General features: G+C 34.4%; 2 protein-coding genes and 2 long non-coding RNA genes across 4 annotated transcripts; 3 read left to right on the forward strand and 1 right to left on the reverse strand.

Moving 5' to 3' along the window:
• The first annotated feature begins 1,108 nt into the window (after nt 1-1,108).
• Nucleotides 1,109-4,846, forward strand: LOC148200919 (uncharacterized). Its single transcript, XR_015786207.1, has 3 exons — nt 1,109-1,330; nt 1,444-1,518; nt 4,568-4,846. It is a non-coding gene; the product is annotated as an uncharacterized LOC148200919 (long non-coding RNA).
• A 2,357-nt stretch (nt 4,847-7,203) lies between these two features.
• On the reverse strand, nt 7,204-8,738 carry LOC148200920 (uncharacterized). Its single transcript, XR_015785747.1, has 2 exons — nt 8,701-8,738; nt 7,204-7,716 (listed from the first exon to the last, which is right to left on the reverse strand). It is a non-coding gene; the product is annotated as an uncharacterized LOC148200920 (long non-coding RNA).
• Nucleotides 8,739-12,153: 3,415 nt separating this feature from the next.
• Nucleotides 12,154-15,986, forward strand: LOC148200921 (receptor-like kinase TMK4). The gene is made up of 2 exons (XM_088113205.1): nt 12,154-14,571; nt 15,181-15,986. Exons 1-2 carry the CDS (start codon nt 12,297-12,299, stop codon nt 15,690-15,692), a joined length of 2,787 nt encoding a protein of 928 aa, XP_087969331.1. The 5' UTR covers nt 12,154-12,296; the 3' UTR covers nt 15,693-15,986.
• A 2,684-nt stretch (nt 15,987-18,670) lies between these two features.
• Nucleotides 18,671-21,501, forward strand: LOC148200922 (receptor-like kinase TMK4). The gene is made up of 2 exons (XM_088113570.1): nt 18,671-20,937; nt 21,012-21,501. Exons 1-2 carry the CDS (start codon nt 18,765-18,767, stop codon nt 21,428-21,430), a joined length of 2,592 nt encoding a protein of 863 aa, XP_087969696.1. The 5' UTR covers nt 18,671-18,764; the 3' UTR covers nt 21,431-21,501.
• Nucleotides 21,502-21,711: the final 210 nt, after the last annotated feature.

Below are 21,711 nucleotides of genomic sequence, written 5' to 3' on the forward strand. Positions count from 1 at the left end.
TCATTTGAAATTAAAAGACAATTGATTTAATATTACATACTATATATATTACAGTATATTTACCAGACAATTAAAGTGGCTTCATAGGAACAAAATATGATTAAATGTTATCCCTTGTCTTGACCAAAAAGTTTATTGCATCACAAATGGCATACTCACTGATAGAATAATTATCCAAGATTCGTCAAAATTCTTAATTTTTGAAAATAAATAATTTAAAAGATAATTAAATAATGCTGATTTAAAGATGAAAAATGAAATTCAAAAACAGAATTTAAATAAGTAAAAATAATAATTTAGAGAAACAAATAAAAAAATGTGTCCTATGGAGTAACTAAAAATTAATTAATTAATTTAATATTTAATAAAATACGAGCAAGAATTGTAAGTGTGTTTGGATAAGCAATAATATGTATACTGTCAAAGGGTATATGTAAATATAAACAAATCATTTACAATCTCAATTTTGACACTCCTTTCCAATATCTAATAATTCTTTTTTACTTTCCTAATTAATTTATTCTAAATTATTTTATATTTTAAAATAAAAATACTATTTTACTAGTATTGAATCTATGTTGAATAGAAAATGGAGTGTTTGTGTATCATTATCCAAAAATAAATAAATAATGAAAAGTTTAATTCAAAGAATGGCAAAATTGATCAAACCTTTGTTCCACCCCATAATTTCTTTGCTTAACATCGTTGAAACCTCAATATACATTTAGGTTTAATTTAAATCTCCATGTAGTTTGTAAATCTCATCTCAAATTTGATTAACCATATCAACAGTATGCGAATAATATTTTTTGTTTTAAAATTGTCAAAATCGGGCACAAGAGAATATACATTTTTTGAAATCTAACGGTTGGAGATAGTTTAGTATGAAGATACAAATTATTATTCAAATTTCTACTAGTATAGAAGTTTGAATCATTGTCTATTTAATTACGACTAGTTACATTAATATATCTATATATTTTTTAATATCTTTCTATCACATCACTGATATTTTTTTGAAGAGTAGTAATACAATGAGACGCCTACGTGTCAGTTACATTCATATGACACGGGCCACGTCTGCGTTTTGGAAAAAGGAGTCTACAGTGAATGAGGGTAAAATTGGAAAAAAATGAATTTGGAAAACATTCTTCTTTCGCGCTCGTGTTTAGAAAATCCATTTAGGTTTCTCCATCGGTAGTGCCTCTAATTTGATTTCTTCTTCGGTGCTTCAATCAGTGCTTCAGTCATTGCTTCAATCGGTGCTTGAATCACTGCTTCCATCGTTGGTGCCGCTCCGCTCCCAATCTCGTCTCTGGTTTGATTTGAGGTACGGGTTTCTTTTTTCGATCTCTCCTAAGTGAGGGTTTTTTTATTTTGATTTCGCATTTCCTTTTTGAAGTACATTGTGGTGTAAACTCATTTGTGCAAGATTATTTTCAGTGGTTGTGGAGTTGAGGGTTGTGGTCTCCGGTTTCTGTTTCGACTTGTGTCGCTTCTTTGGTGTGTGACTTTGAGGTCGGTTTTTCTCAATTTTTTTTGTGGTAGTTTTACCCTTTTGAGCACTACCAGTGATGATGTTTTTTTTTGTTTGCAGTTGCTGTTTGGATGAAAAAAGTTGTATAAACTGTTTGTTAATTTGTTGTTACTGCACCAGAAAGTTTACTGTTGATTAGAATGCTACAAAAAATTAGTGCAGTATTGTTTGCTGTTTTGATTCCAATGCTGCAACATTAAATTAGTGCATTATTGTTTGCTGTTTTGATTAGAATGCTACAAAAAATTGTTTGCTGTTTTGATTCCAATGCTGCAACATTAAATTAGTGCAGTATTGTTTGCTGTAACATTAAATTAGTGCAGTATTGTTTGCTGTAACATTAAATTAGTGCAGTATTGTTTGCTGTAACATTAAATTAGTGCATTATTGTTTGCTGTTTTGATTAGAATGCTACAAAAAATTGTTTGCTGTTTTGATTACAATGCTGCAACATTAAATTAGTGCAGTATTGTTTGCTGTAACATTAAATTAGTGCATTATTGTTTGCTGTTTTGATTAGAATGCTACAAAAAATTGTTTGCTGTTTTGATTCCAATGCTGCAGAAAATTATTTGCTGTTTGGGTTAAAATTGTTGCAGGAATTCTGTGCTGTTTGAATTAAAATGCTGCAAACATATTTGGTTGTATTAATTTGATAAATCTTCTTTAATATATAATTGTATGGTGTGAGTGCAGAGCATGTATATATATCACATGAGATTTGTTTATAAATGGTGTTGTTTGAATGCTCATGATATATATGTGAACATTGGTAGCTGAATGTTGTTGTGGTAGGAAAAGAATTGAGATTGAGTAATGGTTGGATGTGCAGGATATGAGAATGACGTTAAACCCTTTAGCTTGAGTCCAATTTACCAAATAATTGGAACTATAGTTTGTAATTAGTGTGTAGTATAAGAAGACATGGCATTGGAGGTGATTCAACTTGATTGAATAGATTTAGTTCTTCATATAATCATAGTTTATTTAAAAACCTCTCTCGTATAAACTCTTTTCCATCTTCCCAAGTACTGGTGCAGCTAGGTTCTTTTCACAGCAGATTTAAGGGAAGATTTGAGTTTAGTCTCACACAACCCACCCACTTTTTCTACCTAGAATTTCTCTTTAACATTGTCACGATCAAAATTGGAAGTTGAAGCACCACCATTAACAATAACTCTACTTGTCTCCCTTTCACATTGCATTGATTTCCTTGTGGAATTATTGTTTTCCTCATCATATGGTCTTTCTGATATGGAAACAAAATGTGCATTTTTCCTTTTAATAGATAGATTGGAAGAGGATTTGACCACTGCTTCATATGATTTGGATATTTCCTTCTCTTTTTCTGAGGTACTTAATTTTAACACTTTTAAAAGATCAAGACAGATCTTGAATGCTCTCCTCATCTTTCCTGACCATTTTAAGGCCAACCTTTTTTGGTTGCCTGTCTATAGATGTTGTGTCTGTTTGACCTAGGGATGCTTTTGAAACACTATATTGATCTTATTTTTCTTCTTCACCAGAATTTTGTCATTTTGTTCTAGCTTTTTCTCTCATTTTTCAATGATTCACAAACTATTTTAACCATAAACTCTGTCACATATGCCTCTTTTTCAATGATACCCCCACACTTGAACTCAACAATGTCCCATACACACAACCTACTTTACCTCACAATTCTAGGACATGGTATAATCTAGTTTTACAAGTCCAAGGCTGACAATGGACTTGAAAATCTGAATAAAAGCCTAAATTGATTCTGGACAATGGTTTTGCATGTCATTTTTTCTGCTTTGATTCTGTGATGTTTGGAAGTTTAAACAAGTCCAAATTGATGTATTAAAGCTGTTAGAACCATTGATATGAAGTTAGAATGACCTATATGCAATTTAGTATGTCAAACCATCATATTTGAGCCATTTTTGGAACTTGCAAAGTGAATCTGAGTAGCAGTTCTGTTTTATGCCTAATTAGAGTTCAAACAAGTGTATTTTGATGAGTTAAAATTGTTAAAATGATTAGTAAAGTGTCAGAATGGCTTAGGCACAAAATCACTTACAAAATCACTAATTTTGAGTCAATTTTGGGAAGTAGAAAGGTGATTTAGAGTAGCAGTTTGGTTTTGAGTTAAATTTGAGTTTTAACAAGTTTCAATTCACCAAACAAAGTTGTTGAAGTGGTGAAAAGAAAAGAATAACCTATTACAATATTAGTTTTTGCCCACATGGTTAATGTAATATTACAATATTAGTTTACTTGGGTAAAAGAAAGTGATCGCTTGTTGATTGCCAATCTCCTTGAATTCAAAGTTACACTATTTTGTTTCCATTCTGGCCGCTTTCAATGCCTAACGAGCAAGTGACAGAGGTTGCTATCTGCTTGTCATTACTCAACTGTGCTTAAATAATTGCACTATATCAAGATCCATATGCATTTGATGTCATATTTCCGCTGTTCTATCTTTGTTTTGCATTTGGCTCTTTTATCATATCCCTTTATATTTTCATACGCTTTGCCTTAACATTTATAACATTCTTTATATTCTGTCTGTCATTTTCAATTTGAATAATCGATGATTTTCTGACCAAAGAAACTATTTTTTATTTCTCAGAATCAATTGATTTTGATAAGTTTGACTGTCCTAAATATACTTTGATGGTGGCATCTTTCTCTTTTCAATGGTCTTTATCCTCATCATTATCGGTATGCATGATTCTTGCATTTGTTGCACTGCAGACTTTAGTTTCACTTTCATCAATAACTTTTATGAATCTCCCATCATGTTTAAATTATAGTGTTTTTAAATTATATTGTCTTTAAAAAATTAAACATTTTTTTTACAATTCTGTATTTCTCGACTTAATAACTTTTTATATAATATCATATTATAGATATATTGCTAATATTTATACCGTTACTTCTCATGTTGGTTGAAAAAATATACTTTTGATGTACATTTCCAGCAATATGGTAATTTTCTCCCAGGACCTATGACTTCTACTTACATTTATACTTTATGGTTTGCAGGTGTGTGGCACCTTGATCAAAGTCTGCTTCATCATGCCGCTTGAACTTGGATAGTCTTTATAGTCTTTATTATTAGTTCTCGTTTATATTTGCTCTTAGAATTTAAATGTTTTTCCTATGTACTGAGATGTGAAAACTTTTAGTGTTGTAGTGTTGTGGCAACAAATATCTTATGTAAAAGACTACAAACATATTATGCAATGTTTTGAATGAGATGTCATCTTTTAATGATGGTATGGAAGGGCCTTCGACAGATGACAAAGTAAGAGATTAACGTTACTGGTTTTAAAGTTGTTTAGTTTATGTAATGAAGAATGTCGTACTATTTAATGTTGATGAATTTTATTATTGCTTATAAAATGGTATTTTGATGAAAATTTAAGTTTGTTTATTCATACAAGTTTGGCTACCAACCATATTAATGAAATTTGTCCTAAGAAATGTGATGATTGATATTAAAATAAACCACTTTTATTGGTGTTGAGAAACTCTTTAAAAAATAACCATATACAACATAGTACATAAGCATTTACTGGACCTAAGAAATCAATTATTGATATTCAATTAAACCAATTATATTTTAGTTCGTAACCTCTTTCATAAATAACCATATACAACTTAGTAGATAACCACTTACTGCACCTAAGAAATGAATTATTGATATCCAATTAAACCACTTCTATTCTTGTTCAGAACCTTTTCACAAATAACCACATATAACATAGGACATAACCACTTACTGCACCTAAGAAATGAATGATTGATATTCAATTTTGTTCAGAAGCTCTTTCATAAATAACCACATACAACTTAGCATGTAACCATTTACTGCACCTAAGAAATGAATGATTGATATCCAATTAAAGTACTTGTATTCTTCTTTAGAACCTCTCTTAGAAATATCCACATATAACATAGTACATAAGCACTTACTGGACCTAAGAAATCAATGATTGATATTCAATTAAACCAATTATATTCTGGTTCGTAACCTCTTTCATAAATAACTACACACAACTTAGTAGATAACCACTTACTGCAACTAAGAAATGAATGATTGATATCCAATTAAACCACTCTTTTCTTGTTCAGAACCTCTTTCACAAATATCCACATATAACATAGTACATAACCACTTACTGCACCTAAGAAATGAATGATTGATATTCAATTAAACCAATTATATTCTTGTTCAGAAGCTCTTTCATAAATAACCACATACAACTCAGCATATAACCACTTAGTGCACCTAAGAAATGAATGATTGATATCCAATTAAATCAATTGTATTCGTGTTCAGAACATCTTTAAAAAATAACCACATACAACTTATTAAATAACCACCTACTGTACCTAAAAAAAGGGATTATTCATATTGAAATAGACCACTTCTATTCTTGTTCAAAACCTCTTTCACAAATAAGCACATATAACATAGTACATATCCACTTACTGCACATATTTATGCAGATTGTAGAAATATCTTATATTTATACTTTGCCAGTTATATCCATTTCAAGTCTTTTGTTTTTGTACAAATTGTCAGTGACAACCAACCACAAATTTTGAATTCAATAACCACATAATGCAGCAAAAAACCAGAGTAGTTTAAATGACCAAATTATTATTCTGCATAACACCACTCCATTTAAACACGCATTTGATGCCTCAGTGAACTTTTGATATCAAAGTAATTAAAATAAGGTTTATCAATTTATTGTTATACGAAATGTCTCACAACCAACCATATATGTTTTATGAAATAACCACTTAGTGTTGAAAAAAATCAAGGGTTTCACAGGATTGACTGAAATCAATTTTATTTTTTATTTATCTCTGATGAAGCAGCAATTTTAGTTTTTATTTTTCTCTATGAAGCACAAGGTTAATATAAACCCATAATTTAATATTAACTTTTAAAATGAATGTTCAATTTTTCCTCTAACTTTTAATTATTCACTTTTCATTTATAAGTCAAATTATATGCAATCAAATAAATTTTTACCTTGTATAATAAATGCTAAGGTAATATAATTAAAATTAGAATGACTGAAATGATTATTTTAAGTACAAGCTTTGGATTACATAATAGTAACTCATAAGTATAGATCACAGTAACACTGTTTTAATGTCTAATACTTAGGAAAACCCCATTACAATTTCCTTCTCTAGAAGTTTTTAATTCCATTTGTCTTATAATGAAAAACAGCTAATAGTGATATAATAAATAATTTTACATATATACTTGATCAGAATTAAAAATAAGATAAGTTCACCTTTTCTATATCTTTATAAACATTTAAGTATTTTGAATTACAAATGGTTATAGAGTACATGCTGTATCTTAAGTTAATTCAAAATAAATGTATTCAATTGTGATAATAGTAATATGTTTAGTTATTTGATTTGATGTCTATATGGGTATTAAAGTATTTGAGAGCTGCTATACACAGATTCATTCATCGTTATTCTCTCTTTTCTGTTCCATTTTTCTTAGTCTGTTACTCTTGAATTATATTATCTTGGTCGAAAATTTTGTTAGTAAAATTAGACCATTGAGAACTTGTTCATTCCCTACATCACACAAATATAATGTGTATTTCCTCCAATAAAGAGAGTTCTATTTGCCACCCACCAAAATCAAAGTATGTGTATTTACTCGATTATAAATTTAACAATCAAATACAACACAAGTTTCTAAAGAACTTATCATGAAGGATGAATAATTTATGAAGCTAAGGGTGAGCAGTTGCAGGCCAAAATAAATTATCAGTGCAAAATTTGATGATAATTGGTTATACCAAGTTGCTAATATTTTTATCTAATTGAATGCCTAATCTGGTATCTACAGCCATATGAATAAATATTGTTGCTTAAAGAACCATTTTATAGTAGTATACTAATTGGATTTTCCAGTAACATGTGTAGTAGCTGCATCCTTTATACTTGACTCAGATGTTTTCATGGCACTATCAGATAATTTGAGTTTTGTAAGGTTCCTTCTAAGGAATTGGAATTGCAACCCTTTAGGTTTTATCTTCCCAAGCAATTGCCATCTTCTAGGTGTAATCTGTCCTAGCATTTTCATTTGCTCCTTTCTGAACTTCTTAGTTGCATACCAGCTTCCACCCCTCCATCCTAAGGCATACCTGTATATCAGCTAAAGTGAGAACTCATAGCAAAAAGAAAATCAAAATGTTTAAATCCACTGATAGCAAAGTATCAAAGAAAATAAAAGTCAATATGAATGGCTTATGAAACAAGCAACAACAAATCAACAGAGGAGACATGTTCACGTCAAACATGTACGCCAACACCTAGAATCAATCAACAGGTCAAATGCATGGCAGTATTTCCTTTCACAGATTAATACATTTTTAAGTGATTTTAACTGAGGCATCTTGTCCATATAACGAATAAACTTGACATCATACTGGAACAATATTCCAAATTCAAAAGCAGGTCCACTGGAAGAATGATTTGAGTTTGAGAAAACAAAACCCAGACATAAGAAATGGAATGACACCTCCCCCTCCCTGTTTTCCTCCCACTGTTAAGCCTCACTCTGCTCACCTAAATCCGAAATAGCCATCAAGTATGAACTCATTTTGGCACATACAAGAAATTAAAGTGACAGATATTGTACCTGAAAAGACAATATCCAATCTTCAAGCCATAAAATATTTAACTGGAAGACATATATCGACACATCTCTCACAACAAAATCACATTCATAACCTTATATAATAATTATATTTTCAACCTACTCAATTTCATCTGCCACTCATATACCAAAAAGACATCCAACTTATAAGAACCATGGTGGTTGTGCATAGAAAATACATCCAACATTATTAAAATTAATAAATAAATTTCACAATATTACAAAGTTTTTTGTATATTACAAATATACATATTTTAAAGCATTATCAAACAATAAATTTCGTTTGTTTATATTAAATGAGATAAACTTGATTACAACAAATTTTATACAAATAATTACAAACGCATGCCAATGCATAATTACAAATTTCAATAAATGGAAATAATTCCCATATTCTTTTTCTACATAGCAAAAAATCCAAGTCTGCACATTCTATCTAACGAGGCTCAATCATTATGATAGTTACTACCTTGAAAAAAAGGATGGAAAAGAGATATGCTATGTGTGATGAGGCGTGCCTCAATTTTCTAAGTGCCTGACTCATCAATTCATGTGAGCATCACCCATTTCACCATCAACATCACCTTTAGGAACAAGTGCACCACCTATCATGAAGAGAATGCAAAAAGTTAGTTGCCAGTGGACGTGCATTTAAACTAATTCAAGAAGATGTTGATGACATTGTATAAACCATACAGAAGAAAAAACAAAACAAAAGGGAGAAATGCATACAATGTTCAAAGAGGAACACTAAAATTGCTTTCATTGTTACCATCTGAAAACCAAACTAAACAGGTCTACAAATAAGGGTTTTCAGATGATAAAATCCAAAAAGTCAAAGTAATTTTACTAAAAAGCTTCTAAATATTGGATGATTCAATGTGAGAAATACACAAGCACTACGGAAATTCACTCTCAACAGCTACCTATTCAGGGGAGAAACCAAATGTAAATATTCCACTTCAATCAACTCCCTCGTTGGTTACAATCCGTAATAGGTATCCTTTTTCAGACATTGACAACCACCTCTAATAAAATGCATCCCTCCGAAAACCAGCATTGCATTTTGCACGTAGGCACGACACAAGTTACAAATCAAGCAAACCAGATTTGTCATAAATCAATATTAGTTTACAATACAGGACAATCAAACACGCATCAGGCACGACACAAGTTACAAATCAAGCAAACCAGATTTGTCATAAATCAATATTAGTTACAATACAGGACAATCAAATTTGTCAAACAGGGAAACTAACCAAAATAATATGCCAAATTAGACATTCAACCACAGTTTCAAATTAGACAGAGATAACTCCCCAAACCGTCTTGTCTCAGTGCTCGTCAGGGATTGAGAATTTAGTGTTCTCCCTACCGCAACTCTCCCTCAGAACACCTTGCCCCCTTTAGTCTAGGGTTCACCAAAATGAAGCAAATAGAAATGGAAAAATACAAAAATCATGACAAAAGAAGAAACAAAGAAGAACCATACACCCTCCGATTAAGTGGCACCCATGGAGTTCTCGCCTTCTCTATCAACCGAACCCTACCACAGCACGCTCTTCCACTTCTCTGCTTCTCTATCATCCCCAACCCTAGCAAAGCACGAAGAGATGGAGTTCTCGCCTTCTCTATCAACCGAACCCTAGCATAGCACGCTCTTCCACTTCTCTATCACCCCCAACCCTAGCAAAGCACGAAGAGCTCTTCCAAAATGTGAAATCATACAAACTGGAAACTGAATACAGAGAGCACGCTAAATAAAACGCAGCGTTTAATTTAGGGGGTAAATGACAATATCACCCTTCTGTACAATCACAAAAATTGGGTCCCACCGCGTGTCATATGAGTGTCAAAAACTTTGGCCGTGTCAAAGTATTCTTTTTGTTTTTTGAATAAACTTCTTTTTATATCTCCTTTGAGCAATGGGGTGGACGTTGATGTTGTTCTTTTTTTTATTTATTGATCATGAAGGCAGGTTTTTCACGCACTTCTGTAAATTTTTTGCTTAAAAATATTTTTTGAATTATATAATTTGAAGTCTTTCGAATTATATAACTCAAAAACTTTTCAGATTTACAGATTTAAGAGTTAATAATAACTTTTTAATTAAATAATTGGGAAATCAATATTTATTTAAAAAGTTATTATCTTTGAATTTGTACAAATTAAAAGTTATCTTTGTATGATCTGAAAGCCATTTTTAACTTTTGAAAATAATTTCTAAATCATATAATCTGTAGAAAATAAAAAAATGATTTTTTTTATATGGAAGTGTAGGAAAGAATTTATGGAGGTGCAGGAAGAACCTGCATGCCATGAATTGTCTCGTACCAAATGTAGCTATTAAGAGAAAAGTGGGCCAAGAAATTCATACTCTTAAAATGTTAAAAAGTCCAATATCTGAAGTCGTATTTCTTTCTCTACTTTATGAGAATTTCAACATATAATGCTGTCTTCGATGAAATTTAGTATTGAATATAAAGGAGCAATATTCAATAAAAGCAACTTTGTAGATTCTTTTTGTTTTGATTAGTAATTATAAAAGAAAACATAAAACTGTTTCATTAAATTTATCAGAATATATTAAAATTATAAATATTAACAAATCATTCAATTGCGATAAACCTATTTTATACTTACTTTTATAAATGGTTTTTTATTTTTTTTAAATGAAGGTAAATGTAAAAATCACACATTATATGAATAGAATTTAGAATATGATGTTGGTTAAAGAAAAAAATTGTTAATAAACATTTAAACGTAAAACAAAAAATATAAAATGCAAACTTGGTGAAGGATAAAGAAACCATGTTGTTGCAAACATGGAGTCCAATAATCTACAGCAGAAGCCCAACGTTGCCACCACAGTTCAAAATAGCATCATAACCGTCAGTTAAAAAAAAGTATATCTAATGGCTGAAAAGCATTTCCCCCACGGAATGATACGTTGCACTTGCCCACACACTTGCCTTTCGCCTTTCACGAATAATTTATGGAAAAAACAATTAGTTTGACAGAAAATTGAAAAAATAAAAAAATTGTTTGTAATTAGATCGGCAGATAACGGGGTGGATGGGAAGCTTCCGTGGAAAGCGAAAAGGAGAATGATAAAAAGTTAAGACAGTATCAAAAGTAATTGAAAAAGGATAAAGAACACAGTGTTTGGTATATTATTATTGTGATTGCTTTAATTAAATCAATTAATTATTCTTGTCCTGCCGCTTCAAATCCGCCAAGTTACTAATGTACTAAAAAGGTATAAATAATTCAGATTTAAGATATATATTCGTATACTGTTTTTAAAAGACAGAGTAACATTATACTACATACGATTATATATACCTTGGTTTTGTTTCAAATCTCAGCCTGAGAGAGTCAATGGAAAGACAAACAATGTACGCCAAATCTAGTAAGCAACAGTTGGCAACGGGACCACTCTACTGATTTGACTCAACCACGTATTTCTTTTCTTTCCCACATATTTATCATATAAAATTATCTCTTACGTATTCTCACTTTAATTTTTATGGTAATTAAATTAAATTTTATTTAAATAAAATTGTTATTTTTCTTTTGGGAGTACCTAATACAGCGGTTTTTCTGTCTTTTGGTATTGATTCTCCACTCTACTACTCTGGATGTGGGCCTTCCCTTTCACTGTCATGGGCCCATGCTCCGTTTTTCTACTATCAAAACACCCCGACAAGTAACAAAAAGGGCACTTCGGTCATACTAAACTTTCTCGTTTATTTGCCCTAAATTTACGATGATACAAGTTATTTTGTATTATTTTGGCTGATCCCCGTATAAATACTTATACTTAATCGTGTAGAGAATACAGAGAATTATTTAATTGTAAAATTGTGACATTATTGAGCATTAAGTATTAATTTGAAAAAGAGTGGGCATAACCATAACTACTGGCACATGAGGTTGGCGCAGTTTTCAGCTTTTCCTTTCTGTTCTGCTTCCATTCTCTTCTTGCTCTGTAGAATTACTTGTTATTATCAAAAGCAACCAAACTCATCGAACGATTAGTCTTCCCCCTTCTCCCAAATCTGAATGGCCACTTCCAGATTAAAACGGAAAACCCTACATTCTCTCTGTCAGCTCTTTCTTCTCTTTTTCACTCTCTCTTCCACCGCCATTGCCGACGATGCCGCGTTCATGTCCAAGCTCGCCAAAGCCTTGAGTCCCACGCCGTCCGGGTGGTCGGGGACCAGCTTCTGTCAGTGGAATGGCGTAAAGTGCACCAACAACCGCGTCTCCTCAATCAACATCGCTTCACGGTCGCTCACCGGAACGCTACCTCCGGATCTCAACTCCCTCTCCCAACTCACCTCGCTCTCTCTCCAGGGCAACGCGCTCTCCGGCGCGTTGCCTTCCCTTGCCAACCTCTCCATGCTGGAAACCGTGTTCCTCGGAGGCAACAACTTCACCTCCATTCCCGATGGTTGCTTCCAGGGTCTCTCTAGCTTACAGAGCCTCAGCATGGCAGACAGCTTCAACCTCGCTCCATGGAGGATTCCCGCCGAGTTGACTCAGTCCACCAACCTCGTCAAACTCGACCTCGGAAACACAAACCTCATTGGTACCTTGCCTGACGTGTTCGACTCCCTTGTGAGTTTGCAGGAGCTTCGTCTCTCTTACAACAACCTTACTGGGGGTTTGCCAAAGACCTTCGCGGGATCTGGGATCCAGAATCTGTGGCTCAACAATCAGAACGACGGGTTCGGGTTTTCGGGTACCATTGAGGTGCTTGCTTCCATGACCCGTTTGTCTCAGGTTTGGTTTCAGAAGAACCTTTTCACCGGTTCCATTCCGGATTTGTCAAATTGCACCGCTCTGATTGATCTGCAGCTGAGAGACAACCAGTTAACCGGTGTGGTTCCACCTTCTCTCATGTCCCTTTCTAGTTTGCAGAACGTTTCTTTAGACAACAATGTGCTTCAGGGTCCGGTTCCTTCTTTTGGGAAAGGTGTGAAGGTCACTCTTGATGGGGTGAATAGTTTTTGTAGGAAAGACTCTGGACCTTGCGATTCTCGAGTAACGACTTTGCTTGATATTGCTAAAGATTTTGGTTATCCCCTTCAGTTGGCGCGTTCTTGGACCGGGAATGATCCTTGTGGGGATTGGAGTTTTGTTGTGTGCGCTACGGGAAAGATTGTTACTATGAATTTGGCGAAGCAGAATTTGACGGGAACGATATCACCTGCATTTGCCAATTTAACTGATTTGAGAAACCTGTATCTCAATGACAATCATTTAGGAGGATCAATACCTGGAGACTTGGTTAATTTAGCTCAGCTTGAGATTCTAGATGTGTCTAATAACAATCTATCTGGTGATGTTCCAAAGTTCCCAACCAAGGTGAAGTTCAATAATGCAGGTAATCCTCTGCTTGGGCATTCTGGAGGTGGTGGTAGCGGTGGAACTACTCCGTCAAGCGGTTCTGGTGGCGCACCAAGTGGAAGTCCAAATGCAACGTCAGGCGGTTCTGCACTCTCTCCTGCTTGGATCGGAGGTATTGTTGTTATTGCAGTGTTTTTTGTTGCGGTGGTCGTATTTGTCTTTTGCAAGTGTCAAGCTAAAAACCGTCACGGCAAGTTTGGGAGGGTTAATAATCCCGAAAGTGGGAAAGGAGAGGTTAAGATTGATATGATGAGCGTTACAAATTCCAATGGATATGGTGGCGTCCCGAGCGAGTTGCATAGCCAGGGCAGTGAGCGTAGTGATATTCATGTTTTTGAGGGTGGGAATGCTACTATTTCAATTCAGGTTCTTCGGCAAGTAACGAATAATTTTAGTGAGGAAAACATTTTAGGTAGGGGAGGATTTGGGGTTGTTTATAAAGGGGAATTGCATGATGGAAGTAAAATTGCCGTGAAGAGAATGGAATCTGTTGCAACCGGGAGCAAGGGATTGAATGAGTTCCAAGCAGAGATTGCAGTTCTCAGTAAAGTCAGACACAGACATTTAGTTGCTCTTTTAGGATATTGCATAAACGGCAACGAAAGGCTTTTGGTGTATGAGCATATGCCTCAAGGGACGCTAACACAACACCTGTTTGATTGGCGTGAAAATGGATGTGCTCCTTTGACTTGGAAACAAAGGATAGCAATAGCTTTGGATGTAGCTCGAGGAGTGGAATACTTGCACAGCTTAGCTCAGCAAAGCTTCATTCATAGGGACTTGAAACCCTCGAACATATTATTGGGTGATGACATGAGAGCCAAGGTTGCAGATTTTGGTTTAGTAAAAAATGCACCAGATGGGAAATATTCTGTCGAGACAAAGTTGGCTGGAACATTTGGATATTTGGCACCTGAATATGCAGGTATATTTGGACCAAGCGTGTATTAAAATTTGTGGACTTTTTTATTTATCTTCTTTCCTGATTATAACTGTCTATACGTGACTACAATTCATTATATTTTTTGAACTGGCAACTGTGATATTCATTATATTTTTTGAACTGGCAACTGTGATATTTTTCTCGTAATAATTGCCAGTTGTTAGCATTTTTTCCTTGTTTCATGATTTTTTTCTAGTTAAATTTTTGTTTTCCTGTGCATCTCCTTGGGTTGATGGTTTGGGGCTGCTCATTATAAGGTGTGGCGTTTATAGAGAAATGGCTACAATTAAAGTGGCCGGCTCCCAATTACCCTTTTTATGTGATGAATGAATACTCTTATTAGATTAAATCTTGGATTACCTAAAAGGTTTTGCTATATGTTTGCTGTTTGGTTCCTTGGTGTACAAAATCAGTCAACCATGAATTCCACATTTCTACTACGTTGATTAATATTTGTTTTGTTTAGTTTTTGTAGAATTGCGTAGTCTTAGCTAAGCCAGATTATTGTAGAATTGCATACCCAGTTGGTTGCTTTAGCTTTATGGTAAGCCATTCCTTTACTTGTGATTAATGTGTATTGTTTCTTGCCAGCTACCGGAAGAGTGACTACCAAAGTAGACGTGTACGCATTTGGAGTAGTTTTGATGGAACTGATCACAGGTAGAAGGGCATTGGACGATACTGTGCCTGATGAAAGGTCTCACCTGGTTTCCTGGTTCCGTAGGGTACTGATTAACAAGGAGAACATCCCCAAGGCTATTGATCAAACTCTCGATCCTGATGAGGAAACCATGGAAAGCATATATAAAGTGGCTGAACTGGCAGGTCATTGCACTGCTCGTGAACCGTATCAAAGGCCTGATATGGGTCATGCGGTGAATGTCTTGGTTCCTCTCGTAGAGCAATGGAAGCCTACCAGCCACGAAGAAGAAGAAGGTTATGGCATTGACATTCACATGAGCCTTCCTCAAGCTCTGCAAAGATGGCAAGCTAACGAAGGCACTTCCACAATGTTTGACATGTCCATCTCACAAACTCAATCAAGCATTCCTGCAAAACCTTCAGGATTTGCCGACTCTTTTGATTCGATGGATTGCCGATGAAGAAAATGATAAACAAATCGCTTCTCAGGTGAGACGACTGGATGAGGACGATGTTAAGCTGTTTTGATCTCGCAACATCACTGAATTGTATCACAATTTATTTATTTTTTAAATGTTAATTTTTCTAATGTTCCTGCATTCTCCTTCTGCACGAGTTTGATGTTCTTTATCGATTTTTTCAAAGCTAACAGATTGGTTTAGTCAATGGTTGGTTTCTTAGATGAGAATTATTATAGAAATGTTAACTGTATGATATTTTTCATTATTTTTTGAATCAGAAGAAAATTTATTGCATTTGGTTGTTTCGTAACCAAGTTGGTGAGTCCTGTACTTTTTGACTAAGCGTTTGTAAGTTGTAATATTTCACTTTCATTGTCAAACCAAAGACGCGTAAATCAACAGCAATGAAAGAGATTTGGATTGGAAACAGAGGACAGCTGTAGCATGAAGAGTTCAAAGTTAATTATATAGCATCGGCGTAAAGAGGTCCCTTGAGCATCTTTTCAATTCCTTTTGGTTGTCATATTTTATTCTGCTATCATTTTCAGCCTTCATCATCATCAGAAGGTGCGTGTTGATTGTGGCATCTGAGCTTAATTTGAGTTGAGGAGCTTACACGTTTGCGCATATTACGGTATTTGAAGACTGAGTTTGTAAAGTGTGGTAAGAAGATTGGTGACTTTGGTGAGAAAGCACATGCCGTGGGGTCCATCACCACATCCCATCATTTCACAATCTGTATTCTACACCTCATTACCTCATACTAATCCTTCATGCTCACACTCCCAACAGTTACATTTTTTATTATTTTATATTCATTGGAGAACATTTTTTTCTCCAAATGAATTCAGCACCAAATTGATTCTTCAAATGTTTCTGTTTATTCGGTTTCTGGAGGGTAGAATTTTCACTTTTGATTTGCAGTTTCAGTGAAAAAAGTATCCATGTGAAGAATAGCTTTTGATTAATTTGAGATGAAAATATAAAAAATTGGTTTTGTATTTGAAATTGAATTTTGTTAAACAAAAATGTATTTTTTTTTTGGTAAAGTAATTATAGGAATCATCCGTCCCTTTCCTTAAGTTTTTGCTTAAGGAAAAAGGGAATTTAAATTGCTTTTTATCTCGATTTTTAAGCGATATAGTGTGGTAAGAAAATTTAATAAAATAAATTATGTTCGATGTAGAACTTTATTGGTTAAAATATTAAATATAGTAGAATGACACACTTATATTTAATTGACATGGTTTTTATAATGAGTGAGAAATAATGTGTGAAACGAGATTTATTTGACATGATTTACGTGGGAAGAGTGAAGAAATCTGTCAAAGTATATTTTCTCTAAATAAACTTTTAATTCATAAAATAATGATTTTGAAGTGAAACTTTTTTTAAATATTAAATATATTTTTAATCTATAAAATAAATATTAATTATATTATTACAAAACTAACAACTAAACTTTGGATCCATATTTTATTATTACAAATCAACTATAGCAAAAACTATATATTTTATTTGAAAAAAGTTATAGATTGCTTTTCTAGAAAATCAGCCGTGTATTCATTGTTTTCACTCATTCACATAAGTGATTTTTATTTATTTCTTTCATATTTATTTTTATCAATCCAAAGGATATATATTTTTATTATTCTATATTGATGCTCTACTCTGTAAAAATAGTGTACACTGACATACAAATAATAAGTTATCAAACCAAAATTAAAAAGTAATTATTCATAAAATGATAACACATGCATAACAAAGATTTGATGAGTCTCTTAATTTTTTCTCAATATTTCAAAAAATTATTTATCATCATACATATAATAATAAAAGTTCATAACTTATATTTTTTTTTCAACAAACAAAAAGTACAAAAGTTAATTTAGAATATTACAAAACAAAATTTCTTATTTTTCCCTCTCTCAAATCAATTAAAATTTATTCTCCACATTTTTACTTAATTATTTTAATTTACTTTTCCCCAATGAAGGGTTGTAAGCAGTGTTAGATTCTTGTTTTAAACATGATTATTCTGGTTTTAAACATGATTTTATTAATTGTTATTTTCCCATTTAATAATTTTATATTGTTTAAAAGTTGAGATTAATTTAAATATTTTTTTCATCTTTTTTTATTTATACGTATTTTAAAAGTTAAATTGTATCAAATTTATGGACAATATCTTAAATATACTGTTATTAACGCTAAGTATATCACTTGATAGTATTGGAACATTAACTTTAATTTTAAGCTATTAATTTATTTATGAGAGCTGCTGAGCGAATGTGAATATCTAAAGTGGGTGGAGTTAGTTGCTTCCTGTTTGATTGACTGACTCGCGATGGTAATGTCATTTTCTATTTTCTAATATTATTATTATTATGTTTTGGAAATTATTTTTATTACATAGTTGATATTTTTAATTGATGTGTTTTTCCCATCAGATAGTTTATTTAACAACTTTATCTTATAGCCTCCGTAATAACTTAATTATACGTACCTGCATATGCCTCCAAAACGGCACTGCATATTAAATTTACATCAATATATATTGAAATATGTTATTAAAAAAGAGAGCTATATAGTAATTTTTAATCTTGACATCAAGAAAATGTGAAATATTTCAAATTCAAGAATAAGTAATTTAGTTTTCTGAGGTTAACAGCGAATCATTGACTCTGAAGTCTAAATGACTACTAAAACTGGTCTACTTTTTCATAATTTTTATTAACGTTTAACTAGTTCAAACTCATTCAACACGCAGCAATTAATAATGTGGGAATTACATTATTATTATTATTATATTATTATATTATTATTATTATTATTATTATTGAAAAAAAGGAGACAGAAGAAGATGGGACGATATTAATAAATGAGTGTTTGTGAAATAGAAAGAAATTGTTTCCAGGCGTCCGACAGTTATCATCTTCTCTTATCTCTTACACTAAGTAAAACCATACTGCATCCATGTTCTCAATCAAAATTCTACGTTCCGTCTCTAAAATCCTCTTGTCTTTCACTCTTCTGTGCACGTGCATCGCCATTGCCGACGATGCTGCGTTTATGTCCAAGCTCGCCAAAGCCTTGAGTCCCACGCCGTCGGGGTGGTCGGGGACCAGCTTCTGTCAGTGGAATGGCGTCAGGTGCACCACTAACGGCGTCTCCTCAATCAACATCGCTTCACGGTCGCTCACCGGAACGCTACCTCGGGATCTCAACTCCCTCTCCCAACTCACCTCGCTCTCTCTCCAGGGCAACGCGCTCTCCGGCGCTTTGCCTTCCCTTGCCAACCTCTCCATGCTGGAAACCGTGTTCCTCGGAGGCAACAACTTCACCTCCATTCCCGATGGTTGCTTCCAGGGTCTCACTAGCTTACAGAGCCTCAGCATGGCAGACAGCTTCAACCTCGCTCCATGGAGGATTCCCGCCGAGTTGACTCACTCCACCAACCTCGTCAAACTCGATCTCGGAAGCACAAACCTCATTGGTACCTTGCCTGACGTGTTTGACTCCCTTGTGAGTTTGCAGGAGCTTCGTCTCTCTTACAACAACCTCACTGGGGGTTTGCCAAAGACCTTCGCGGTATCTGGGATCCAGAATCTGTGGCTCAACAATCAGAAAGACGGGTTCGGGTTTTCGGGTACCATTGAGGTGCTTGCTTCCATGACCCGTTTGTCTCAGGTGTGGCTTTTTAAGAACCTTTTCACGGGTCCCATTCCGGATTTGTCAAATTGCACCACTTTGTTTGATCTGCAGCTAAGAGACAACCAGTTAACCGGTGTGGTTCCACCTTCTCTCATGTCGCTTTCTAGTTTGCAGATCGTTTCTTTAGACAACAATGTGCTTCAGGGTCCGGTTCCTTCGTTTGGGAAAGGTGTGAACGTCACTCTTGATGGGGTGAATAGTTTTTGTAGGAAAGACTCTGGACCTTGCGATTCTCGAGTAACGACTTTGCTTGATATTGCTAAAGATTTTGGTTATCCCCTTCAGTTGGCGCGTTCTTGGACCGGGAATGATCCTTGTGGGGATTGGAGTTTTGTTGTGTGCGCTACGGGAAAGATTGTTACTATGAATTTGGCGAAGCAGAATTTGGCGGGAACGATATCACCTGCATTTGCCAATTTAACTGATTTGAGAAACCTGTATCTCAGTGACAATCATTTAGGAGGATCAATACCTGGAGACTTGGTTAATTTAGCTCAGCTTGAGATTCTAGATGTGTCTAATAACAATCTATCTGGTGATGTTCCAAAGTTCCCAACCAAGGTGAAGTTCAATAATGCAGATAATCCTCTGCTTGGGCATTCTGGAGGTGGTGGTAGCGGTGGAACTACTCCGTCAAGCGGTTCTGGTGGCGCACCAAGTGGAAGTCCAAATGCAACGTCAGGCGGTTCTGCACTCTCTCCTGCTTGGATCGGAGGTATTGTTGTTATTGCAGTGTTTTTTGTTGCGGTGGTCGTATTTGTCTTTTGCAAGTGTCAAGCTAAAAACCGTCACGGCAAGTTTGGGAGGGTTAATAATCCCGAAAATGGGAAAGGAGAGGTTAAGATTGATATGATGAGCGTTACAAATTCCAATGGATATGGTGGCGTCCCGAGCGAGTTGCATAGCCAGGGCAGTGAGCGTAGTGATATTCATGTTTTTGAGGGTGGGAATGCTACTATTTCAATTCAGGTTCTTCGGCAAGTAACGGATAATTTTAGTGAGGAAAACATTTTAGGTAGGGGAGGGTTTGGGGTTGTTTATAAAGGGGAATTGCATGATGGAAGTAACATTGCCGTGAAGAGAATGGAATCTGTTGCAACCGGGAGCAAGGGATTGAATGAGTTCCAAGCAGAGATTGCAGTTCTCAGTAAAGTCAGACACAGACATTTAGTTGCTCTTTTAGGATATTGCATAAACGGCAACGAAAGGCTTTTGGTGTATGAGTATATGCCTCAAGGGACGCTAACACAACACCTGTTTGATTGGCGTGAAAATGGATGTGCTCCTTTGACTTGGAAACAAAGGGTAACCATAGCTTTGGACGTAGCACGAGGAGTGGAATACTTGCACCGCCTAGCTCAACAAAGCTTCATTCACAGAGACTTAAAACCCTCAAACATACTTTTGGGAGATGACATGAGAGCCAAGGTTGCAGATTTTGGTTTGGTTAAAATTATTACACCAGAAGGAAATGATTCTGTCTGGACACGAGTGGCGGGAACATTTGGATATCTGGAACCTGAATATGCAGGTATATAGAAAGCTTTTGAATACATTTTTGTCTTTGTTTGGTTTTATTTATTAATGTGATATTTTTGTCGACAGCTACGGGAAGAGTGACGAGGAAAGTGGACGTGTACGCATTCGGAGTAGTTTTGATGGAACTAATTAGCGGTAGAAAGGCATTGGACAGTAGTTTGCCAGAAGAAATGCCTCATTTGGTTTCATGGTTCTGTAGGATTGTAGACAACATGGAAAACATCTCACTGGTAGCTGATGAAAGTCTAAACCTTGACAGTGAAAACATGGAGAGCATATGTAAAGTGGCTGAGCTGGCAGCTCATTGCACTACTCCTGAACCTCATAAAAGACCTGATATGTGGCATGCAGTGAATGTCTTGGTTCCTTTAGTGGAGCAATGGAACCCCGCCTGTATCCATGAACAACATGAAGAAAAAGGTTGTGACGTGATCTATGAAGGACATTATGATATGTCTATCTCAGAAATTTTCTCCGGACGTTGATATGTTGATAACTTTTTGACAAGTATACCAAATCGTTCCAAGTAATACAGTGAATAAGTAAAAGTATCGTCTCCCAAGGGACTTGTGCAACACATGACAATTCTTTCTTTTATAACTCAATTAGACATCAAAATGCACAAAACAACACAAGAAACTATTTTTGGTATTTTATCAAACAGTTGGTGTGCAAGAAATTTATATTTAAAAGAAACTTCGTTGGAATTGGTTTCATGAATCATATGAAGATAAAACTCTGTACAATATATCATTATTTCATTCAA

This window comes from Vigna umbellata, chromosome 4, assembly GCF_029865625.1.
Source record: "Vigna umbellata cultivar VRB3 chromosome 4, Vumbellata_1.0, whole genome shotgun sequence".
In the NCBI taxonomy this organism is placed as follows: domain Eukaryota; kingdom Viridiplantae; phylum Streptophyta; class Magnoliopsida; order Fabales; family Fabaceae; genus Vigna; species Vigna umbellata.